General features: G+C 37.4%; 1 protein-coding gene across 3 annotated transcripts in view; it reads left to right on the top strand.

Moving 5' to 3' along the window:
- CA10 (carbonic anhydrase 10) overlaps nt 1–19362 on the top strand; it is a 228346-nt gene extending 208984 nt beyond the window's left edge. For all 3 annotated transcript variants that reach the window (XM_080394642.1, XM_080394641.1, XM_080394643.1), the window contains one exon: nt 236–19362. In XM_080394642.1, coding sequence (XP_080250768.1) covers nt 236–258 — 23 coding nt within the window. In that variant the 3' untranslated portion in view covers nt 259–19362. The remainder of the gene's footprint in view (nt 1–235) is intronic.
- Nucleotides 19363–25729: the final 6367 nt, after the last annotated feature.

The following is a 25729-nucleotide window of genomic DNA, read 5'->3' as shown; positions in this document are numbered from 1 at the left end:
GGACTACAAACAAAGGGTGGAAAAGAAAGCACATTTTCAGCAACAAGACTGATGCCTGGGTTGCAATATTTCAAAGAAACAGTCATTCAGAGTTAATTCTTTTCCAGAAAGAGGAGGAAACTGAACCTCCTGGTTTTTTCAAGACATTTTAAATGCCTAATACAGTGTTAAATCCAGACAGTTTTGTATTTGGAGTTTATTAAAGCATAACTGTTTTTGTTCTGTTTCCTTTCAGTAAATGAATGGCTCCTCAAGTAAGTAAGACAGAGCAGGCAGAACCCATAACCTCGGTGGAATGCTACTACTGTGAGTTGACATAATCTAGAATGCACCCAACCTCACTTTCTTTGGGTTCACGACAGCACATGCAAACGTGCTGTAGGAAAAGAGCTGCCATGTTGGAGACTCAACTAAAAATTCATTCATATGATCGGTGGTAATTTAAAAAAAGTAAAAAGACAATATTACAGTAAATGTGGTTACAATTTTCCTGAACTAATTTAGCTTCACAAAGAAAGACTTTTCAGCCTTTGTACATATGAAATTCTTCCTCTTTCCCCCCCTCCCTCAAATTAAAAAAAAAAAAAAAAAAAAAAAAAAAGGAACGAAAAAAGGTGGCTCGGTTCAGCATCAAAGTGGAGTTGTGTTCTGTGTGCCAAGTAATCCTTGGAAAGCTCTCATTATTTCACTATCATTAATGGATACTGACAAGACAGAACAAGACGACTGTAGAGGAAACTTATTTCTAGGTTATGATCTTTCTGTTAATTTAATTTAAAAAGGGACAGACTTTGAGAGATAATTATTGTAAATATATCACTGCAGAATATAAAGGAAATTGAAATATTTCCCTCTGTCACATATCTGTAGTAGGATTTGCCAAAATCAGAATTGATCCATTTTCTGTTTCTTGTTTTACAACAGGTCATACGTTGTGTTGGTTACTATTAACAGCTCAATAAATGTGTTTAACAAATTAATTTAGTAAATTTGCTTTGATTTACTTTTTCCTTTCTGAAATAATAAGCCTCTACTACTTGTGGCTGCATTATTTGTGGTTTTCTTTTTTTTTTTTTTTTTTTTTTTATTTCATTTATTTGTTTACAGCCTATTTGAGTCAATGGCAATTGGGAATGTACTTAAAGCTAGTATAACTTAACTCCACTTATGGTCTATCATTAATAGGAGCTGGGCTCAAAAGCAAAAAGCAGTTGAACCTTATCTCAGTTTAAAATTGCCATTTTCCCTGCTGAATCCATTATTGAGACAAACAGATTCAATCCCATAAATTGGTGGTGGAAAGGGATATCTTTTCTTTACAGGTAAAGCAGGAGCTGACCAAGTAAAAGCGAATGCCTTTTTTCTTGTTTATAATGGTCATTCACTGTGTTTGGTTACTGTCAAGAACTCAATAAATGTGTTTAACAAGTTCACATAGTGCATGTTTGACCTTCTTGCACATTAAGGGGTTATTGTTCTTTGTTTTTACCTGGTGAGGGGGCAGATCTATGCTATTCTGTTCCTAACGCTCACTTTCTAACACATAACATGTTGAGGTTCACAGAAAATAAGACAAAGCTGAAAAGTACCATGCTTGACTAATGAATTGTTTATACCAAGCAAAAATAGGCACTACAAGAAGTGTGAGGGTACTGAACCACTGTAAAGAAGTTATAGATGTTCAAGCCAATTAGCTTTAACATGACAAACACGTTGTTTTGTCTTTGGCTGAAAAGAACAATGCAGGCAGCATCAGACAGGAAATTCTTGAGTCTATGTTGCTGTCAGGGGTTTGGATAGATCGTAACTTCTGTGACACAAAAGGGAAATTTATCAGGAAAGTGATAACATGCATGAGCTGGCATTCATGGACTCTCAAAGTAGGTACATGAATGTAAATGGAAACCTTTAAGGAACCCAAATTTGTCAAGAAATTGCTCAGGGAAAGGTGCAGAGAAACCACTGGTGAAAGAGTGGAGGTTGGCCTAGATGGGTTGTGGTACAGCAATGCCGTATATGAAGCAGGATTCTGCACTGATGACCCTGGCTCAGGATCCTATTAGCACATATATAGTCCCTGATCCTTGAGTTATTTCATTTTGAGCATTTCAAATGACTTCCATATAACAGCTTAACACTGTGCAGTGATCTGAAAAATCCTCAACACAACCAAAGAAATGTTACACAGTATTGCACGGTAGATTAATATTGTCAAATTCTGCAGCTGAAATAAAGCAAAATTATCACCTTTAGTTTTACCTAGCTAATAAAAAAAGAAAAACAGCACAAGTCACACACATTTAGTATTTTTTGTGTTGCCATAGGTGATCTACAACTTAAACTTGTGCCATTGGGATTTTTTTCCACTACTTGTTTGGGTGGTTTGGGTTTTTTGAAGCTTCTCCTAGGATTGTTAAGGTTGTAAAGTTACTGATAGCACAAAGTCCCACAATGCTTCAATCTTATATTTTTGGACAAATATCTGACAGTTGTTGATCCAAGTTTGTCAGTGACAGAAGGTAGGGAAGATAAGCCAGGCCTCCATTATAAAACTTTTAATAAGTAATAAAACCCATTTTCTATTTTACTGAAGGCTGATTGAAGGGATTTAAGAGAAGGAAGAGATACGATAGAAGGGACTAGTCTTGGGAAGGAGTCATGCTGTGCTTTGGATTAGGTGAGGCTGCAATATAGAAGCCCTGCAAATAGGGAAATGGAACAATCATACCGGGACACCACAAATGTACTTGTCCACATTTCCAACTCCATCTTCTGAGCTAATGAACTCCATCCTGCCATGACTTGTGGAGTTTTTTGTTTTAATAATAGATTGCAATAGAAATAGATCAAACTAAACCTTAGTATCAAATACCTTGCACATCCCTCACATTTCAGTAGTGCTCAAATCTATACATCTAGTTCCAGTTTTTCAGATCAGACGCGTATCTCTGTGTCAAGAGATGCTGAGCATCCAAAGAAAGCCACACTTTATCACAAAGCCTTTAAGCAAAAAGATAATGTTTCAGTATCAAACAGCTGGCACAGACAATCTTCCAGTGTTCAGAGTCTATGCTGCACAGTAACGTGTGCACATAGTAATCCCTCCAACTTCAGTGCTTTCTGTCCGCAATACTCACCAGAAGCCTGGCTGCACATGGAGCTTGGTACTCAGGACTTTGTAGTAAAGAGTTGAATTTGTGGCCTTAATACCATCCCTGCCGGAGCCATTCAGATTATGAGATTCTTTGCTTGTGATAAGGCTCAGTACAGGCATGAGTTACCTGGCAGGGAATATAAACCCGGCAACGGTCCTCAATGAACAATCAACACCACAGGCAGGAGCAGGTTGCCATACCATGATGATAATCGACATTAAGAACCTAATAGTGGGAGGAAATGCTCAGATATGATCTTCTGCTAGCATGGTTAAGAATATCAAACTAGGTATCAAACTTATCAAGCTCAGTTGATGATCAAAAGCATGAGAAACATCAAATTTACAGTACTGCAAAAGCATCTATTTCAAGTAGTATTCAAGAAAGTGTAATAGCCAAGTTTTATAAGCTCAGTTTTTCCTTTAATCAAAGGGAAAAAATTATTTCTATACAGAAAATAAGAACTAAATAGGATCTGTGGGATGAAAACAGAAAGCAAAGACCTTCAGCATAATTGTACCTATAGATACCACACATTTCTGTCCTTCCACCATTCTACTCTAGCCTTGAAAGCTGAACCAGCAAAGAAACATCTCAAGGATCTGCCAAGAGGCTTGGATATTTTATTATAAATGAAACTCCTATCAATCAAAAAACTTCCTTTCTCACCATTTAAAACCTCTCACTTTTCTGTAAGGTATATACTCTGAAAGAAGAGGGGGCAAGGGAAAAGGTGCTGAGAAACTGATGCTGGAGGTCAAGGCACTGGCAACCTCCAGCAAGGCTGGGGAAAGTTATGCCTTAAGGTGTGTAAGGCTACGCTCCCCTATACTGATCCAGAAACTCCAACTCAGACAAACATCTCAATCAAAAAGGTAAGTTGGCCAGCAAAGGTCAGAAGAGCTTGAAAATCATCCAAATCGAATGAATAGCACTGCTTGCTCTGAGCATCCCTAAACTGTTCCACATCTTGGCCCTAAGAAATGTCAACAATAACTGCTGTTGATATAACATTAGTGTGTCAGGCACCTGAGGCACTGGGGGTTTGGTGGAAGTGGGCTGCCAACAGCCATCATCATTTGCATCCAATGGTGTTTCAATCCGTAGGACCTTTCAAAAAATTTGTTATAAAACAAAGGATAATTAGGATAATACTTCAGATTCCTTCCTGCTTCAGACAGACCCTGCCTTTACTCCCCTCATTATGGTTTTCTGGGGGTTTCACACCTTGCTACTTACAGCACTAGCCTTCCCTTTCAAAATTATAAGTAGCTCTGAGCAATGCAGTAAGAGCCTACCTCACAGAAGCACAATACTGCCATATAAATACAAGAGCTGGTAAGTCTCTTGACATTAACTGTTGCTGGAATCAAAATATTTCAGCTGCCATTAAAAAAAAAAAAACTGAAATAATAATATAAAGAGAGCTGCTACATCTATTAATTGGTGAAGACAACCTGGAATGCAGGATACAATTGCACCCAAATGGCCAAGACCAAAAAGCAAATAAAACCCCTCCAACATTTAAGGTATTCCTCATAATCTTTAATATTGAGGAGGAGGGGGGGATAAATTTTTTATTTTTTTTAAAGTGCTCAGGACTAGCAATACTAAAATTCCATCACAATTTGAAAATAAAGCTAAAACTTTCCTTAGCCACTGATTTCAGGAGCTGAACCTTCCCCAGAAGTCAAGAACCAAAAGGAAAACTGTAACTGGTCAGTGTGTTTTTATTGCAAATACCAGAAATGCAGCTAAAAGGCAGATGTCTTGCATATTCTACTGTACATCTCAAAGCTTTAGTGCTGTACATTACCCAAAAAATCCCAGATGTTTGGTTCCTATACTCAAAACAGTATAAATTTTTCAGGGAGATCAGCCATAACTGCTCCATGTTTGATGGTGTGAGGGTTTTTTTATTATTATTAGATTTTATTCCCTAGATGTAGTGGCTGACAAAGCATAGAGAGTTTGCTGTAAGAAATACTGATTTACTAGCAAATGGCTTACCGCAGTTCTCAACAGCATACCATAAAATTATTCAAGGAGCCTGTTTGCATGGTAAAGAACAAGAACCATTTATAATGTGAAAAGTAAAGCAGGCAAACATTTTCTGTTTCCCTGCAGTGTCAGGCTTCTATTCTAATAACTGAAGATGTGTCAAACACATACTCAGAACAGAAAATGAAAAACAGGATAATAAATCTTCTAAGGATGGGAAAATAACCCTTAGTATTTAAATAGAGCAAAAAATCCTTAGAAGTACTAGAAAAAATAGAAAGAAAAATAGAACAAACACAGTTTATTCATTTAGGCAGATGTACCCACCCTGTAAGTGAAGAGAGAGCTAGAGTCAAAAGTAAATCCAAGTGTAACAAAGTTACAGCTGCAAAATGCTATAGCTGTCCAAGAACAAAGGTTACGGCTATGAACTTCAGGCTTGGGTGGCTATTCCCAGCACAAGACAACAACCAACAGCCAGCAAAGGGATCTCAATTTTCTGAGACATTCTGATGTTTGCATCTATGCATCAGATGCGCAGCCGTAGTGGTTTTGCCTGATCAAGGGAAAGCAATGCTGAGTCACATTCAGAACGTCCTTCCTGATTCCTTGACTACCATTCTGGACATGCCTTCTCAATGCTGTATCGAGGGATTTTGTGAACCTGTCTCTAGGGCTTTGCAAAGAAATCACAGTCTGCCAGAAATACCTCAGTGCTTTGCTTCGCTTACTGTCCTGCTGCACACCTATGCTTTAGTTGAGACTACCTGGAACCTAATCTATGCAAAGCTGGTGTCTGAAAGGCAAAGCAGACCTCATTTCAGTTACAATGATGTAGGATTAGCTGAAGAAAAGAGAGGGCAATCAAAATACGAATCATGAAGAAGAACCTAATTACAAGCCGCTGCAAATATGATTGTTGCACCCTGACTCACCTGCATTGCAGTTACGTCTTACAAGGGCACATACAATGGGTTGCTGACAGCGCCTCACCTCCAAACTTCTCCCAAGTGCCAGCATTCAGAGCACTCCACATTTGCAGATGGTTCAAGGTTTATTCCTGCTATTTTTCTTCCACCTTAGTGGTGTTTCTCCAGGGAAAATAAAAATGTAAAGATTCCCTGAGAAATTCAGCTCTGTATGCAAGTTTGAGGCAAACATAAAGGTTTGTTTAAACACCCCGCTTTGGCTGAGGGTCCTTTGGCTGCAGTCGCACAGTTGAACAAAATTCTTAACACTAAAATCTGTTGGCATGCTAAAAACTATGAAACAGTGGAAAAAGGAGGAAAAGGAAATGACAGGGAGGACTATCAAAAAGTCACAGGAAATTTGTGACACCTGGTTGTGCAATGATTGAGTCCCTGGGAAGACACAAAAAAAATAGTACTGGGAAAACTATAAAAAAAGCCGTTGGATTTTTTCCCCCCCAAAGTGTAAATAATGAAAAGGAACAACAGGTAGAATGAAGTTCTACCAACAGCACTAGTAAATTCATCATCAGCAAGTTGATGAAAAGACCAAAAGTAAAAGATTAAGGCAGTACCATTTATTTATACATCTGTGCAAGATAGTTCTCAATTACTTTTTTTTTAAGTAGTTGACCATTTGATGGGGAAAGCTAATTCATCTTTAACACTAGCGCATCAGACTTATAGCCTAAAATGCTCTTGGATAACAGCCAGATTTAACTTGCAAGATGAGTGAGTGATTGTAAACCACACGTGATCGTAAAGAGGTGGGAATATGTCAACATGATGAGGAAACACCATATTAATATTCAAATATGTGATTAAAATCTTATGAAGGTACGTTAAGACAACACAGAAAGTCATAAGCGTAACAGCAGAAAACAGAATTCAGGAGAATCACAAGTGGAAAAGATCAATCTTTCCCCTCTGTCCTGAATTTTTCCCTTAATGATGCAGCAATACAGCAGCAAGCTGATTTCAACTTTTTGCCTTCTTTCAGGCATAATTTAAAATTTGACAGCAATACAAATAATAGTGACATTTTCAGACATTCATGCCAAAGTTTTGCCATACTGGAGGCCTCATTCATTAAACATTTATTTATAGCTGTGTGCTATGAGCTGCAGAAAAATTTACAGAAATGGGTCTCCTTTGACAAACATTTCACCCGAATGCTGTCTGCATTCCTCCAACACAGATGGCCAGCTGAAATGCTTGTGTTAGAAACTCAATCACTGAAACTCTGCCATACCATAAGCAGTTACAAGATGGATTGTCCCACGTGGTGTCTCCTTAAAGCTTGTGAACTAACCAAAGCAAGCATCTCCTTTTGAGATCTTAAATCATCAGTCCCAAGTTACAGACCAATAGGACTTTGGCTCTTAAAAGTCTAGATGAATCCCAGCATAATTCAGAATACAAATGATGAAGCAGGTACAGAATAATTCCAGCTTTCAACTTTTGGGACTGACTCTTCCCCCACCTCCTTACATGTCACTTCTCTTACAAACAGAACTTCTTCATAGGGAACATACTTCCTGTAAGTGTGGGAAATGCCAGAAGATATAGTCGTTACCCTTGGTAAGATTTACTGTAGGGTCTCTAAATGATTGAACTGAAATGTTAATGCAACTCTACCTTTTGGTGGACTGATACAGCCAAGAAAAAAAAAATAAAGCAGGTGAAATTCACTCAGTCTTCTAATAAACGGTTTTTTTCTGCTGAAGACCTATCATTCAGCTCTGGTTTTGCATCACACTGTTCCAGGGAGGCAATGTATAACATTTTCAATGGCGTACAGCTTCACTGTGGATGTACAGGCCTTCTGCTGGCATTCAGCTCAGAGCCCGCCTGCCTCCTTCCTCCCCCCCATCATTCGTGTGCTGGCAGCTCAGCCAGCTCTTTAGTTTATTAACCTGTCTTTCAGATTCTTCTACTCCCATGTACTTACCATGCACAGCAAAATAATTATTCCCAGGGCTGAAATATATTTTCCCACTAGTTCTTTAGAGCCCTGTTTTCTCATCCACTGTGTAAAGAGTAATTAGCCCTATCTTTTAAAAATAAAAATTCCAAACTAGATAAAAGAAGTTGGCTCATAAAGCAGTTACAGCACTGTCTGGATTTTCACTGCACATGTGAACAATGGCTACCTTCAGGCTAAGGGCAAATTGTAAGCTCAATTCTCTGAGCAAGGATTGATACCATTACATGGCAAGCTACCAGGCGACCCTTGTGGCTGGCATTCGGGATTGTTATGCTTTTGTATGAGTTACATTTCACAGGAGGCTCATCTGCACAGACCAGTGCCTGAGGCTGCAAGCCAGAAAGCAAGCGAGTCTCCAGCAGCCTGACTGCATAGCCCACAGAAACACATCAAAAAGCTGATATATGGATATGCGGTTGTGATTCACCATGTTGCTACACTACAAATCAAGCAAAAGAACAGAGATCACACCGACTGCTGTTAACAGGGCACAGCGCTAGGAATATGTAGTATGCTTTTTGCTTCCGTGCCTCTATACATCCATGCTAGTTTTTAATCACAAAAATTTCAGTATCAGCTAGATCAGAGAGAAAAATACCTAAGCTAGTTACCACTGGCCTGTCGTACTGCCCACACCTAAAACAGGTACTGGGGACAAGCAAAGTAACTATTAGGAGCAAGCAAATTAGCTTGGCCTTCTTTACCTCTTACCATAGTGCTTATATACACATATGAATTTTGGTTTCCAACACAGAAATGTTTCTGCAAAAGTACAGCCTACACATTCTATTTTGATGCATGATTTTCATTCACAAGCAGTGCACGCAACCCTGTAAACAGAAAACATGGGAAATATGGGTCCTAGTTCAAGTTTAAAGAAACTGTACTCGGTACTAACAAAACTGTGCTCTATTTACACCTACTTGATGCTGCACTGTGATTTGGAAAGGTCTGTGATCTTGCTACCCACAAGTGGATGAAAAAGAAAGCAACTGTCTTAAAGGCAGGAATGAGGTTAGATTATTTAGACTAGAACAGCTTGCTTTTTTACTAATTTGTTGCGTGGCTGCTGTGAAATTTTTTTACGTTTTATTACCTCTTCAGTTTTAACATCTCAGAATAACTGTATCAAGTTCTTTTTCCTCATATTTGTTATTTACTTGCAGTTTTATAATAAGTTTTCACAAGTTAATGAGAAAGTTGCCTGTTTGGGGCATTTAGGGGAAGATGTCCTATGAAAACTCTACTAAGGTTCCTTACATAAAGGATTCTTCAAAGTTCGACTCTACAGGAAGCAGGTAGCATATTTCATATGACCTTCATGCTTCTCAAAGCCAAAACCACAGAAAACAGGCAAACATAAAACAAAGAAACTTCCCCAAACTTTACAACCTTAAAATACATATTTTCTTTTAATAGAATTTACCTTTATTTGATTTACAAAAAAGAGCACAGGAATAATGTTCTCTGCAAGCAGCTCCATAAATATTGTGAAATGACTAACAAGAGAAATGCAGCAATGGAATCTAGTTGCTTTATAGTCTAGGATTTGTCACTGTGAATCAGAAGGTATTGTGAAAAGGTAGTAAAGTCTGGTGAATGATTGTGACAGGATGGAGCTTAGCAAGGTAAGCAAAACCTCTGCATTTCAGGAGTGGGCATCTTATCATGATGAGGGGAAGAAAAAAAAAGAGGAAAAAAATCAGACAAGATTGACTTCAAGGTGTCTCTCTTAATGGAAGTTTTCATGTCAACAGTCATTCCAATGCTAATGTCAACGTTTCTTTGGAAGAAGTAGTACCCTGTAACATTCATTAGGGATGTCATAAGCATCCCACAACATATGGTGTCTCAAATCCAATTACTTTTCTATTCAAACCATGACCTTGAATAGGTTTTTAAAAGAACACAGACACAAAGGTCCTTTTGTTTGTTTTATGGTTTAGTGACATACTACTGAAATTCAGAATTATGTCAAATTGGCTTTTTCTTTGTTTTGCTTTCTGGCTTTTTTCCATAATTAAAACAAGTTATGGAAGTTTATTTTTAAAAAAATAGTGATGGCAGCATCTACTTTCTGAGTCTATTTGCACATTAAATGCACCGTGTACATACAAAAGGTATGTGTTTTGAAATATTTTGAAATACTTTAACCAGCCACTACCTGGATTTGGTTTAAAGTATCTCTATTCAGAAGGCTAACATTGAAGTCCTCTATATCCTACATAGCCTGAAGCTCAGATTCCTCTACATTGTGATAACCTCATAACCCAGATGTTGTGAGAGGCTCAATACTGACCCGATTTTCCTCTGCAGCTGCCCGCTTTGTATCATTTCTGAACATCAGTCTTTTCACTTCAATCCATGCAAAACAGGACAGAAAAATTTAGAAGAGTCTGCCTCTAGAGCTATTATCTAGGTCCTACACCTGGCTAATTCAGGAAACAAAACAACCCCTTTTCCTCTATATTTTAGCTTTTGAAAGCACTAACTTCACACAAGGGTTATCTGGCAACACTTGTCAGACAGAGCTTTTCTTCTGTGATAGTTTCCCCTATATGATTTTAACAAAAGGTCTAAGGGTATTTGGCTTATGCGAAGATCTAAAAACCTGATCCATTCTATGGTAACCATGTTATGCCTCCAGAAAATAATTATTTACAAATATCAATGATATTTTATTGGAGCTTCTCCACTTGCCACAAGAATAGGGATATCACTGTGCTGCCACACAAATACATATAGAAATAATACTGGTTATAGAAAACTTACAATTACTTGCCATTTTTTGCAAGTTCTTCCTAATATATATTATATTGTTACAATATAAATACCCATGCCTTTAATGGTACAATTAAATCTGGAGCAATTAGTGTAGATGGTTACCAGAGTTCTTTACTGAGCTTTGTAGAAATATCCTCAATCGTTCTTGAATTTTAACACATTAAAAGACATAATTATGTTTAGCATTTGTCCATTTATTATGCACAGTCACTGGAAATCAAGTTCACTTTGAATATATTTCCTAATTGATATTTAGAAACACTGGCAGACAAAATAAGTGCTGGAACTATATTAACACAGAGATAAATACACAAACATAAACCTCTGCTACCCTTTTTAATGGTGAGGAGAACGTTAATTCAAAACATTCATTCATGAAAATATTCATAATTTTCCTCTTTAAAGTAACCTAAAAGCTACTGAAAGATCAAATATTATTAATATTTTAGAAAAGGAAATATTGATGGAAGAAAAACCCAGGAAAAAAAAGAACCCAGAGTATATACTATGCAAAAAAATGAACTGAAAGGGCTGACTTGTCTCAATAGCCATCAGTATTATTCATGGGAATAGAGCTCACCAAGAGAAGCCATCTTTTTAAAACATTCCACGTTTGTAGTGTTATTTATAATGGGAACTGAGCAGAATGAGAAGCTGACAGCACTGCAATAGGAAATATGGACATTCAAGAGAAGTAATCAGCTTTCTGGGACTTCCCCACAGCCAGAGGCTTGTGAGATGTTTGTTCCACCCAAGAGGCTATCCTTGCAATCTGTGACAAATCACTGTCCCCTCTTACGTCTCTGTTCACACCTACAAAAATGCGATAAAACCTCAGCACAATAGAGAAGCGTTGATACAAGAACCACCACATAAACAATTCAGATACTGCAGTAACGGAAGCCCCTGTAAAGTTTTGGATAGATTCACAGCACAGACACAACCAGAACAGTGCAATATTTCCCATCACTTTTTAAAATGATACCTCTACGGATATGGAGAAATTTAATCCCCATCCAATGCCATGAAGAATTGTTAGATCTGCCTGACCAGCAAGAACTGAGCTATCAAACTACAACCAGTGTTGTTTAGATAACAACATTTAGCATTTGGATAATTCTGTTACTTTTCCAGATGGCTTGAAAATTATATATGACTCTTTCTAGGTGATGTAACAGAGGTAGACTTCAGTGGCTAGTACAGGGCTACTCAAAAAAGTAATTCCACCCAAACACCAAGTTCTATGCGCAGGCTGCACCTCCAAATAGTTGTTTTCTCTTTCCAGCCCATTTCACTGCTTGTATATTTTTCTCTGCATCCTCTCACTCTCCATACTGAGCATAAAGATAAGCATACAGAAAAGCTTGCTGAGCAAGATCAGACAATGTAAAAAAAAAAAAACAAAAAACAAGCATACCAGTGTGTTTCATCAAAGCTCAAAACAAGCTTTCATAAAATCCACAAACAAGATAAACAAAATATGAAAAAAGGAAAATGGTACTTTGAAAGCAAAAAGGTAAGGTTAAGGGTTAAAAAAAGAGGATAGTAAAATGAAACTTAAAACATTAGTAACTATTCTTGTGTCATGTTGGTCAGAATAACTTGAGTAAGATGACAATAAATGCTTCTAATAATATTGAACACTGTCCTTTCAGGATGCTGTTTAATATGGGCAAAATATGGGGAGAACAGAAGAACTAGCAGTGTCTAACAGTGCATAGAAGAAGTATGCAGATTCAGTGTTGAATGAGAAGTATAAGTGATATGATTCAGCTTAATTAGCAGTACTTTTAAGAAATATTCCTGTCTACACAATTTTTAAGAAGTGGGAGACACCTTCCTGAAGGGAACTGGAATACAAAACCATGTATGGAATGTCCTATGTTTTATGAAACAAAGAAATCTCTTTTTCAGAACTCTGTATCATCTTTCACTGTGCTGAAGATCCATTGCCATGAGACAAGTGCTGCCAAATTTTTTTCATGTATTTGAAGGCCCAAGTTCAGCAATGATCGATTTTTGATAGTGACTTTACAGAGACCACACAATATGCAAGTGTGATAACATACAAATGGCAGACTAAAACTTATTGAAGAATGAAAAGTATGAAGTACCATACTTATTAAAATGCCTCACTGTAAACAATTGCTTCATTAATGCTCTACAGCATGTGCATGATGTAATTCTAAAGCGGAGCTATCCTACTATATATAGTAACACCCCTGCAAATCCCTAGACATTATTTGTTTCTCTGGGTTTTATTGCATCCTTTACCTAGACAAGACTGAGAAGGCCTTCTCTCATGAACTGCATTAATCGGTTTTGGTTTTATTTTCTGTCAGCAGCTGCGCAATGACTATTGCTGCTCAAGGCTGAACTTCATGTCCTAACATGTCGCTTCCCCTTCTTATAGCATTAGCTGAAGTACTCCTTTCTCCTAGATGCACTTCACCACCCCAGAAATATCTGCATTTGATTCCACCTGGAAAAATCCTCTCTACTTGGTAAACCATTTTGTGCTTCTTAAGAACGGAAGATGATACAGAAATGCAAGATGTAGGGGCTATAAGAGAACACTCACAGCTCACGTGAATACAGTAATGGGAAAAACTGGCACTAAGACCTCAGATTCTGCACAAAAACATACTCTGTACCTCCAAATGCACAAGAAACAAGCTAAAATTAATGCATCTCATCTCATACACTCCTGTCGCTCCTGTTAACAAATAAAAAGTAATCCAGGACTTCATTGCTGGCACTGATATACTGACATATCATGTATCACTGAAACCTTCCCAGTGGATACCTGGGGCATTGCACTGCCCCATCCCTTCCCTCACATCCCTTTGGAAGAAGTCACAGAAACACTGTCCTCATCTTCTCCACAGACCAACAGCAAGGGACATGACTCAGGCAAGACTTGCATTCAAGTTCTTTCATTTGACACTTGAAACTACAGACAAAGCCAGGATATTGCTTATATTCATTTATAAAGTATCATGGATGGACAGATTCATGAAGGAGCTTGATGAGTCTAGGAGTAAAATAGAAAAAGTGTGTCAAGCTAGGACTACCCAATGTTCACAGTGACCGGGTTACAGACAAGAATGCCTGAAACCTGATGTCGCTTTATTCCCTCAAATTTTCATGGGATATCTGTGGTCTCATCCCTTTAAGACAGTCAAATCCTGGGGCCTGGCCTTTCTTTTAGAAGTGGTCAAAGAGCAAAGACATCGTAACCTAATCAATACCCTTCACAGAGCACTCTCCAATTCCCACCAAAAGGGTACAGCAGCAATCTTGATTCAACCACAAAGTGTCATGAATCCCAATTCCAAAACTGAAAGAAGCAACACTACCTGTTGAAGTAGGGGGACTTGAAACCTGATGAATCAGCATTGTATCCTCAACTTCATATCGCCTGGACACAAAGCAGGGTTTCTTCAGTTTTCTGAAACTGTCATGTGAAGCAGGTAAGCAGAAGTCCTAAAGGCAGAAACCAAAAATTAATAGAGATCAGACAGAAACACAGTTTGAGTTAAGTTGCATCACCCACACTTGGATGGCAAACCCCAGGCACCTGCAGACTTTGCAGAATCTGTGTGAAGACTTAGAGCCTTGGTGAAACAGAATGTTTCCATATAAACCCACACAGAGTGTTCACACTACACTACATAAACCAAACAGCAGTCCAGTTTTTAAAACAAACAGCCAAGTCATTTTGTTGTTGTATCCTCTCTTAAAATCCCTCAAAGCCAGCATATCTGAAGTCCAGCTGGGAACCGTAAGCAAAGTTACATCATTCATTTCTTTAATAGCAAATTTTCTTCTCCTTGTATCTTCCAATTAGTTCCTTAAATCCATCACACTAAAGTAAGTTCCTTTCCACAGTTTTGCATACCATTCTAAAGTACAAGATGAACATGCTTGTAAAAAGCTCACTAAATTATTACCTTGTGCTTCACAGCATTATGCAAGTTAAAATTGACTAAAAATTTCTCTTAAATCTGTGAGATATATTTTTTTTTATTCACCTGTGCGCTCATTTGATAAGGAACCAGTGTTAATAGAGAGATACCAATTCTTCTTTCCCCTGCTGCTCAAAACATTACAACTTTATATATAATTTTTATACACACACACAAAGTGCCATACATGTGGTAGTCACTGATTACTCTATAATGGTTAGGGGGATTCATATATCACAACTCTGGCATACCAATGTTATCATCTTCATCTCATGTTTTCAGAGCCCCGAGGATTTTCATTTTTTAGGTTGATATCCTAATTTCTCATGTTGTCAGTTCCAAACATGTGTATTGACAAGACTGTCAAGAAGTTGCCTTTTGTGCATTTGTTTTCTCTCCCTCAGTTAATTCAAAGTTTTTCAAATTACGAGAAAGATAATTTGTACTTTAAGGTGAAAATAAATTCAACGGAGACAACACATTTAAATGTATTTCTGTTATAGTACAATTAGCTGTTCCTTTCCAATGAAGCTTTGTTTTTATATGGCCCATTGGCATTCAACTAGTACCCAGATTTTCAGCCCAGGATTTAGGAAGATGAGAACTCAATGGATTATTTTAGTAGATACTTTTCTATGGAGATCCATGCTATAGGGAAATAATGATTTTTTATTATAAATACTGTATCTTAGCACTCGGTTTACTACTCCCCATCACAGATATCACCATAATGAAAACTACTATGGGTGAATTTCTAAAGAAAGAAGTATGCATTCCTCCTTCCTTTCACCAGCCAATAAACAGAAGTTTGTGTGATGTTTCCCCAGAACAGCTCTTTAGGCTAAGAATCACTGCAACATATAACCAGAGTCTAAACATCAGATTTACCAGAGTTGAAGAACATCTGTCAGTAGAACACTCAGGTAGCAAAAGGAGGTGCTAGGGTAAGATGATCAGTTGAGAAGGAGGCAGGCTAGTCCTCAAGAACAGCAGCAATAATTCAATAACAAAATAGCTTTTTAGTTGAAACCAAACTGGTCATGACAACAACAAAACACTCATAGTTTGTTAATAATCTTAATGTCTAATCAAGTTGATTATTTAACAATATTAAAAATCTCACTTGGGATAAGCCTTCAGATGCAATCAAATCTTCCCATTTTCTGTCCATTTATTTACAAAGGGGTGGAACAGAATTTGTTCAGACGCGAAGCAGTTTCCATGGAGTAGGCTTTTGTCAACCCGAGAATAAACCTACTAAAAGAAATCATTCCTTGAAATTTTAATTTTCCATGACTACATGAAAAAATGCCAGCTCTAGAGAGTGTTTAGCACTTTCTGGTGACTTCAACAGTCACCATTGTTTTCTATCAGAAGGAAAATCTGTAGAGTTGCTGTGGAACGTTTCTGACCATTTAACAACCAACCACTGTAGGCTTGTACACATATGCAAGGCAGATTCTACCACAGATGGCTGTGTTTGTAATAAACAGCTGCTGATATTTATGAAGAAACTTCCAATCCATCATACCGCTGTGGTGACAATGGTTTGTTGTTTTTTCTTTTTAGAAGAAATGGCAGTGGATACCTTTTTGTGAGTTCCTTTAGAATAAATGTATTAAATTCAACTGGAATTACTCTATTCACACACTGTCCCAGCCCAACATTGAAATGCCATCTCTGGAAAACCCCTAAAGGCCTTGTTTTTCAGCCTGAAAAATGTGTTTCATGCTACTGTTACCTGAAAAAGGACTTCAGGTTGACTGTATTACTATTAATAACCTAGACAGCTTAAGCTAAACAGGATGTAGCAAGAGCTAAAATGGCTAGAGCTCCCACAAAATATAACAAGCGTGCATTTTGATCAAAACATGTTGAACACATTTCTTAAAACCAAAAATTGCTTCCTCAAGCGACAACAACAAAAAAAACCACGTCCTAAAGGCCTCCTCTCTTGCCAGCTGTGTCATACATGGGAGCATGTGGTGGACTCTATTATGGTAAAGCAGCAGCAGTTGATCCCATTATGGAAAGGAAGAGAGGGTCCAGGCTGAGCAGTTTGCTAGGATCAACATATGTCTGAGTCTCTTCTTTTTGATTAAAAACCCCTGTAGTCTAAGCTAACCCTAATGTGCCTTTAAAAAGTAAGTTAAAAGGTTCCTTTAAAGTTACAGCTGTTGATGTCTAAATCTCTCCTTTCTTCATGACATTATGTATATCTATGAGAAGGATTTCCATGCTCTCAGTGTAGAGGAAAGAAGTGATGTTTCAATTAAGGCTTTTAAATCTTATGTCTCTGGAAAAGTTCAAATCTCTGCCACTAATATCTTTTTCTTTCCATACTCTGAAAGCATGATCAGCAGCCTGACCTTCAATCTTCTTTGCTTTCTGCACTTAACTCCTTTTTCTCCTTGTGATTCCGTATATATTCCCTTTCAGAATAGTTCATGCCCTCAATTTCCCCCACAGATTTGATGCCCGTAACCTTTTTTAGTGTTAAGACTTGAGCCCAATGGGATGCAACCTTGATTCCCTGGCAAAAAAATCTAGGGGATCAAGAACAGCATTCCTCAGTTTTTTTCAAGGTAAACATTTACTCAGTTCCATTTGTTTTAGAGTGGGTCATATAATTTCTCTAAGAAGCAAAGTCTATCAATTAATTTTGTATTACTGAACTACAATCACTCTTTCATTATAGGAACAAATACAAACACCACAAAAGCATAAAAGGCATTTAAGCAGTAAATGGGGGAAAGAAAGAATCACTATAGAGTATGATTTATCTTGCCTCTTTTAAACACCCAAACATGCTGTGGGACACACGTTTTTCACTTGCTTTTTCTAAAAAAGGATTAAGTTCTCAAGCATTAAGCAGCAGCTAATTGTCTTGCTTTAATTCAGCAGCTACACAATTCCTGTCACAGACTTATTTTAATGAATGCTAAAAATGAGTGATTTAATCCAGCTAGTTTTGATATTTCAGTAAGGAAGAAAACCAAACATTTCAAATTCTACATTCCTACTCACCAAGCAGATCAGCCTAGTGCAGATGGCATGTTTCACTATTTAATCTGTAGGGTATTTTATAAATTTTAGAAATATTTTTATTATAGGAAAGGTAATAGGAATGTTGTGTCCTAACAAATTGATTCTAATGGTGCTTACACCAGCAAAAAATAATGATTAAGTATTAATACCTGAACAATGTAGGTTATAAATAAGGTATGAGGACTGATTAATAATTTTCACATTCTAAATGTAACGTGTCTTGTGACTAAAGGATCTGAAGCATGCCATAACTTCAATGTATTTTTTATTTGTACAATAAATGTATCCGACTGTATAATACACTGAAGTTAGACTTACTGGTATCTCAAGCATACAGGGTAATACTCAATAACACAATTAATACCGCAGCCAACATTTCTTGGTTGCTGAAGGATTCAGTAAATACAGCTGCAAAGTGAATCAAAAGGTATTGAAGCAAAACTGACACCTTAAAAGCATATTTTGAAACGTGAAGTATTGCTACAAATGATTACTGGAGAAAATAAAACACAGTTTGCAAGGATCTAGTTCTTCTCTTCAAAGGGAAGATGATGAAAGAGAAGAGTTTAGGGTGTCTACGCACCCTTTTAGAATCACTCTTTAAGAAGTAAAATAATGATGTGTCCAAAGAGGTAAGCCAGCAGATGAACCATAAATATCATGACCAATGTACTGCTAGATAAACCACCTTATTTATCCCACCTATCCTCTCTTTCAAAACAGAACAACGTGGCAAATACTTTTCAGAAAAAATGTCCATGCTAGAGAAACACAGACCTTCCTGTTCCATCTGAAAGCACTGAGAAATTTAAGCATAGGATCACAAGACCTACTCACCTTTCAATGTCCAGTTTAAAACCTCCACTATATGGTATTAACACACTTAACATAAAATCTATACATATGTATCTCCTTAACTTTAGAGCAATTAACCATAATCTAAAATATAATTAATCATTGTTCACGCAGAACTCAAGGTGCCATGCCAGTGGGAAACATAAATTGCCTTTCAAATGTCAAAGGTATGTGTGCTGCATTTTTGTTTCATTTTGGATTTAACAATAATTGAAAGATGTTTCCAGTTTTCCCTAAAGTAGTAGCTGCTTCAGCACTTATGAACAGTAAATATAACACTTCTTTCTAAATCTTCATAAACATTGACCAGATCCCAATTTTACTGAAGTCCTCATTCAGCTAAATGGAAAAAAAAAAAAAAAAACAACATGTAAAACATACATTTTGGTCAAAAGTTTACAGTGTATAAACACAGATCTTTATTTCAAGGACAATGGCAGGTCAGATTCACATTTTTGGGTGACTGCTGAATTACAAGCATAGATGATGGACAGTGAAGAGAAAGATAGAAAGACAGACATTCCCAAAAGCCTATATCTTGTTTTTACTTAGAGTATCAACTGTGGCTGTCTGCCTGAACTACTAAACTTCCGGGGGTGTGTGTGTGTGTGTGTGTGTGTGGGAAATGTTATTCATAGCGTAGCAAAGTCCTTGGAATAAGATTTCAAGTATTCAAGTATTAGTGAGCTGAAGGACTGGACTTTCAGGTAGATGTTACTTTTAAGTCACTGTTCAGCTCGTCTTCTAATTCAGTATTCAAAAGGGCAGTATCACTTCTTATTTGCATTCAGCAAGGATAGCTTTTCAAGTTTAGTATCCAAGTTCACTGCTCAGGTTAAAGCCATGACAAATAATCCCTAACCAAATAACAGACATTAAGTTACATCTTCACCACAGCTGACAGCTTGTTTTCAGGTTGGTGGTGTTTTCATTTGTTGTTTACTTTTTTACGAAAAAAACATCTAGGTTTGAATGAACCTACTTTGTATTTGTGGTAGAGAAAACCTTTTATTATTCACTTTCAATTAAAAATAAAACCAGCAGGATTGTGAGGTAAGAGAAAAGCTGGGGAATTCCTGTAGAGCAAGAAGTTCACAAATGTAGCCTTGTTCATTGTTCCCTCCCTGTAGGTACGAGATGATGGTGGTATTTGTAATTATACATCTGTCGGCAGCAGCAGAAAACATTTAATTATATTTCTGACACATTTATTTCCATACCCTCTGCTTCCCTCAAGTGCTAGATATAATCACCCTGCTGGACTCCAACCTGCTATAAATCACTTGCTCAACATGGTTTATCACTTCATTTATATTAGTCAGAAAACCCACAGTAAAATTGGAAGTACCAAGCCACCCCACCTCCCCCCAGCAGCTACTTTATGCCCGCCCTGCATACACTCAGACATGCAGCTGGATGTCATCAAAGCATCAAACCCCCTGCTGGAAACAGTGCTACCCAGAGCTTCCTTAGTGCTCACTCACTCTTCTCTTGGATTACAGCTGCACACCTTTACTCTCCCCAGTATAAAACATCGGATTTCCTTTCAAGAGCATAGAAACATGCTTCTTTTTTTTTTTTTTTTTTTCTTTTATAAAGTGCTTGGAGCCTATGTGATACCAAGTACGTGCAGTTCTTATTTCTCTGAATTAAAATAGGGGAGGTCACCCCCCTCAAAGGTTCCATTGAAGAGAAAATTGTTACTTTGTTGTAACTAAAACATAAATGTTTATCAGTTACTTAAAGGGAGAATGTAAGGGGGGAAATAAACAGCAGTTCTTTCAAATACTTAAAACTCTAGGAAATAATCTGTTACTTTCACATAATGTTTAGCTAAGTAGTGACCTGAAAGAGAGAGAAGCTGGCTGTTGTTCTGGGATCTGTACAAACAGTATCTACTCCATAAACAACAAGTATAAATATTTTTCTTACTGCAGTCAAAACTGAATGTTACTTGTTCACAGCTTTAACAATTCTGAGTTGAGGGAGAGCCAATAGTAACCATAATTGCATTCAGTATGGCAGGGGCTTAAAAAAAGCTCTTTTATTAAAAACATCAAGGTATGCCCTTGAATTAACGTGCCCAATGCATATGTCATCACACTGTTGAACATCGTAGTATTTGACCATATTTATCTGTAAAGAACAAATGAGTCACTGAGCAAGTGTTCTCAGAAATTTAGATTTCACGTGGGGTATCACTTTACATCACACTGATTTTGTAGAACTCATACTGGCCAGCAAGATCAAACCCAAGACTTCCTAAGTGGAAAATACATGTATCTAGTAGTCAAAAGAAGTAATTGTAGGAAATACACTGTGATTCATACTGTGCAAAATTACTTAATTAGCTACTTCAGAAGGGAATTCTTCACAGTAACAAACAGCTACTTAAGAATGGAAAACTTCTGGTCCCTAAAAAAAAATGTGTCTAAAATTTCACAGACACATCTAGACACTACCACAATAAATTTTACTTTTGAACCCTGCTTCATTTCAGCATTGTAATCCTGTTTTGCTTGACACTCACAGAATGCATCGTACAGGGCTATTAAACACAAAAATATTGGTGAATTAAGTCTCAAAACTCCATAACATCTTCAATATATATTCTTTACTAAGAGGGGATTTGATATCGCCTTAGAATTTACTAAACATACATAAGTACATTTTATAAATCACTTCAATAATAAATTAAACATATTTTATTAACTAAATAGAAAGCCCCATGCAGTAACTATAGCAATTGGCTATATTTCTCTGGTTTACTGCAAGGTAGTAATGGCTTATTATGTATTAATCTGACGTTCAGCTGTTCCAAAAGCTAATAAAGTACCTTTTGTGCTAACTTTTGTACCATCTTTGTTACACACAGTTATTTACACAAATGTGATTGTACCTAGAATCACAGGAGAATAGAAGAGTGAAAACTCAGGCGTCCCAAGATCTACGTAAAGCTTCTTCCAGTACAAAGCCAGCCTCTGTGCAGCATGTGATAGCAGAGCCCACAGTGCACCTTAAATCAACAGAGAGCACCAAGCAGTGCAACACAACAGTCTGCACACATGACAGCACCGAGGCGGATGGTGTACTGTACCTACATCTGTCTCAACAGTGCCTCATTAGACTCTCCATACAGGAACACACAACATGTCTCAAACTAAATAAACGTAGATATTTTCCACAACATTTTTCTGTTTTTAAATATATAGCATGATCGTTTTCTAGAAAATAAATCTTGCAGACCGGTAAGTGTTATGGTTTGCTAGGATTTTTGATAGCCATCTGGCTTCAAAACAATTGCATTGGTACAGACAATTGCCAAACTATTGTCTGCAATCATCATTTAAGGAACATATGCTGATACACTTGTAGCCTCGTTTTCAGTTCATCTGAAACAGCCGGAGGTTACATTTAGCACATACAGGAAGAAAAAGAGACGTGAGCTGCAAGAAAAATCCACAAACACTGCATGAATTTGATAGCACTGTAGCAATGTATTTAAATGAACTACTGCACTGCTATGATCCAAACAGGTCCCACAGAAACACAGAGCTTCATTCATACTTGATAAGTTATCTGCCACGTTTCTAAATCAGCATACTTAGGGTGGTTTATGAGCAAAACCAGATACAAGAAGACAACAAACTTATATACATCTGCATACTTTAATAAGGCAATTAATTTATAAAGTAGTTTACACAACAAGGGAAGTAGAAATATGTTGAAGCAAAGGAGAATTTAAATGTTTAGGAATAATTCAAAGTCTGGTTTTCTATTGCATGCAATAAGAATTGTCAGAGGTGGTGGTTTAAAACAAACATGCACATTAGATTTCAAGTCAATATGTGTAAGCATTGGCTTGGTAGTTCAAGAAGTTTTCTTACCGCAGCAAAAAAAAGCATGAGAAAGGGGAATGGATCATGTTCCAGTGACAGTCATTGAGACACCCTTTTAGAGCTCCTCATAGCTCTATGCATAGAGCACCTTTGGCTTCTTTTTTGGTCTCCCTTTTTATCACTCAAATCTTTTTCACTCTGCTCCTGTATGCAAGTATCACTGTAGCTACAGGACAGACCTGGCCCATTTCAGCTCCTCTGGTTTCAAGGCAATGATTTTGGAAACACCTTAAACTGCATAAGCCAATGCTAAAGTTAGAAGCAGCTTTTAACTTTGATCACAGCCTTTTTCCACTTAAACCCTCCTCAAAAATGTTCAATCTTGCCTCAGACCCTTGTATCTGAAGAGGTATGTGTGAGACATGTGAGTTAGATCAGAAAACCAAATTAAAATGTGTCCATCAAAAGTATGTACTCAGTTTTAACCTGGCTCCTAAGTAAAGGCCACTGCTGGCACAAAGGATGGGGCAAAATGAGCACAGAAGCAAAGAGTAGAAGTGCTACCTTCAATACCTTATGGCATTAGTGAAACCACAGCTTTAGTAATTTGACAGAAACAGTACATACTCTCATTTGTTCAATTATGGTGGCTGTGTGATGGGATTAAATGGAACAGAGTACTCATTTTGGACTGCTGCTAAGCATTTAGTTCTTCCTCAGGTATTCAGACTGAAATAACAGCAGAGTCTGCATTGACATGGACAGAAAAAGGAAGGATGAGCAATGTGACCTAAATAAAATATAAGATGCTTAAGACCTGTAAGGAATCCCCAATGATAGACAGAATCTTTTAGATCAACAAATGTTAGGAAAAGGCAAAAAATTTCTATTAAGTCCTAAACTATTATATCCTTCAAAGTATCATTACATTTCCTTCAGCAAATACTAAACATTATTCAAGTGCTATTTCAGGGCTATTTTAGTGCTTCCTGGCACCCTGGTACCAGCGCTGAAACAAACCGGTAAACAAACAAATGACAGCATATTTTAAATATTACATGATTCTTCCCTGACCCGTTTCCCTGCTAACCAAAGATCACTGGCAAATATCTAGAACATACTGGAGGAGGGTGGAGGGGGTGTGAGGTAAAAATAGATAATAAGAAAAATCAAGAGACTTCTTGGAAAACATCAAAACTTCTGAAGAATTTCCCATTTTGCAAGTTTCTCAATAATTCTATGCTCAGAAGCCCACTGCAACAAGTACTTGTATTTGTTACACTGGGGAAATTCCAGCTTTTAGAAGGAAGAATGCCATACAGCTGTGTCACAGCAGAGTCATGGGATTTTACTAATATCTGTCAGGTGCTCTGAGCTTCTCAAACCAAAGACTCCATGTAAGTGCTAAGTCATTTACAGACAGAAAGTCACCTGTTTTTTCTTGACTTTCCTACAAGTTTTTCAGCATTTCAAAGCAGTGCCTAAGACAAAGCCACATCTTTGCCAGCAAAAGTTTAGTCCCTGCTGTGCAGTGAAAGGTCTTTCCCCACAATTAAAAATTCTTTTTGCCATTTAAATAGTTTTGTATTTAAGCTTACTTTCCATTTTTTCATTCACCTACGGCATATGCCTAGTAATAGCATGACCACAGACAAGTAGGTTCTGAACATGTTTAGGTTACAAACTAGCAAGCTTACTTTGCACCTATATTCAGCGCATTTTAAGAGATAGATAGCTATACCTATAGCTGGGATGCACAACTCGAGAACAGAAAGGCATGAGGAGTTAACAGCAGGGCAGGAAAGACATTAGATATAGGCACAGAAATAGCTACACCACTATTAGACTCCAGTTGCCTACCCCACCACTCTTTCACAAGAACTTCAAAACATTGGAAACCATGATTTTGTCTAAAATATTAAATGCTATAACGGGTCTTTCTTCCACCATATGTTAGAATCACAGCAGCAGGATTAGTGACCTCTTTGAAAGCCCTTGTAGTACTTAAAAGCTAGATGGGGCACTTCAGGTAATGATTGCAGCCTTCATCATGGACTCTGAATTTGTGTTGGGAATTGAACAGTGTTATTTTCTCCATTTTTTTTCTCTCTGTGGTTCCATTTGTTTTATGTAATTATATTTAACACACACATAATTGGAACTTTTTAAAACTCCCTGCACACAAGATGTATCAGGTATATGTAGTTCTCTATGACTATATGTTATATGAATAGCACTCCAAGCAAGACTTGAAGACAGGTCTCTGAATTGTGCTAAAAATAGTTGATTCCAAAAAAAGAAAAAAACAAACCTGTCTCAAGCTCCCTAAAATACCCAGCTTAAATTTTGCAAGACCACTTCCACAACTTCCCCCCCAAACAGTTCATCTTTTCAACACAGGCCTCACATTCACCCTGTCTTACTCCTCTATATTGCTTCCTTCTCTCCCCAAACCCAGATCCCCTACCCTTGGATGATCCACAAGGCCAGGTCTTGTCTCCATTTCCTCAGCCTACCAATGCCCTCTCCTTATTTCATAATCTGCCTTGGAAAATAGATCCCAGGACTGTTTCTGGGTATTGCAGGGCATGCAGTCAGCTAATCCCCTGCTCACAACCTTCCTGTGCGCAGTGCAGATCATCTGAAATGCAATGATCAAGGCTTGATAAATTACAGTTTACCAAGATCATTAGTGCTATGTTTATTACATTATGGTGTTGCAGAAAACAATTTGTTTACAATTTGCTTTAAAATAATCCTTACGGTTATTGCTAGTGTTCAAGCATTTTTTTTTATAAGTTTCCTAGTTCTTTTAGATTTTACATTCGATTAGAATCAAATTTAAGCACCCTATAAAAGAACCTATCCTCCACAGGGAACTACCAAATCATGGACAAGAATTGTAATGCAGAGCATAAAGAAATTACCCTCTTACCATATAAATTGGATTAGATAATCACAAATTTATCATGCAGTCAGAGATGTATCTTAGAATTTTAAAAGACTGAGATTCCTCAAAGTCCACAGAAGAACAAGAGAGAATGGAAATGCACATCATTAGCTGCTTTGTATAATTCTCACTTGGTATCTCCACATTGGTTTTCCCTTTAGTACTGAAACAGTG

Source organism: Falco punctatus (assembly GCF_963210335.1).
Source record: "Falco punctatus genome assembly, chromosome: 1".
NCBI lineage: Eukaryota > Metazoa > Chordata > Aves > Falconiformes > Falconidae > Falco > Falco punctatus.
The sequence above is the reverse complement of the archived record's forward strand: the minus strand, read 5'-3'. Positions and strand labels throughout refer to the sequence as shown.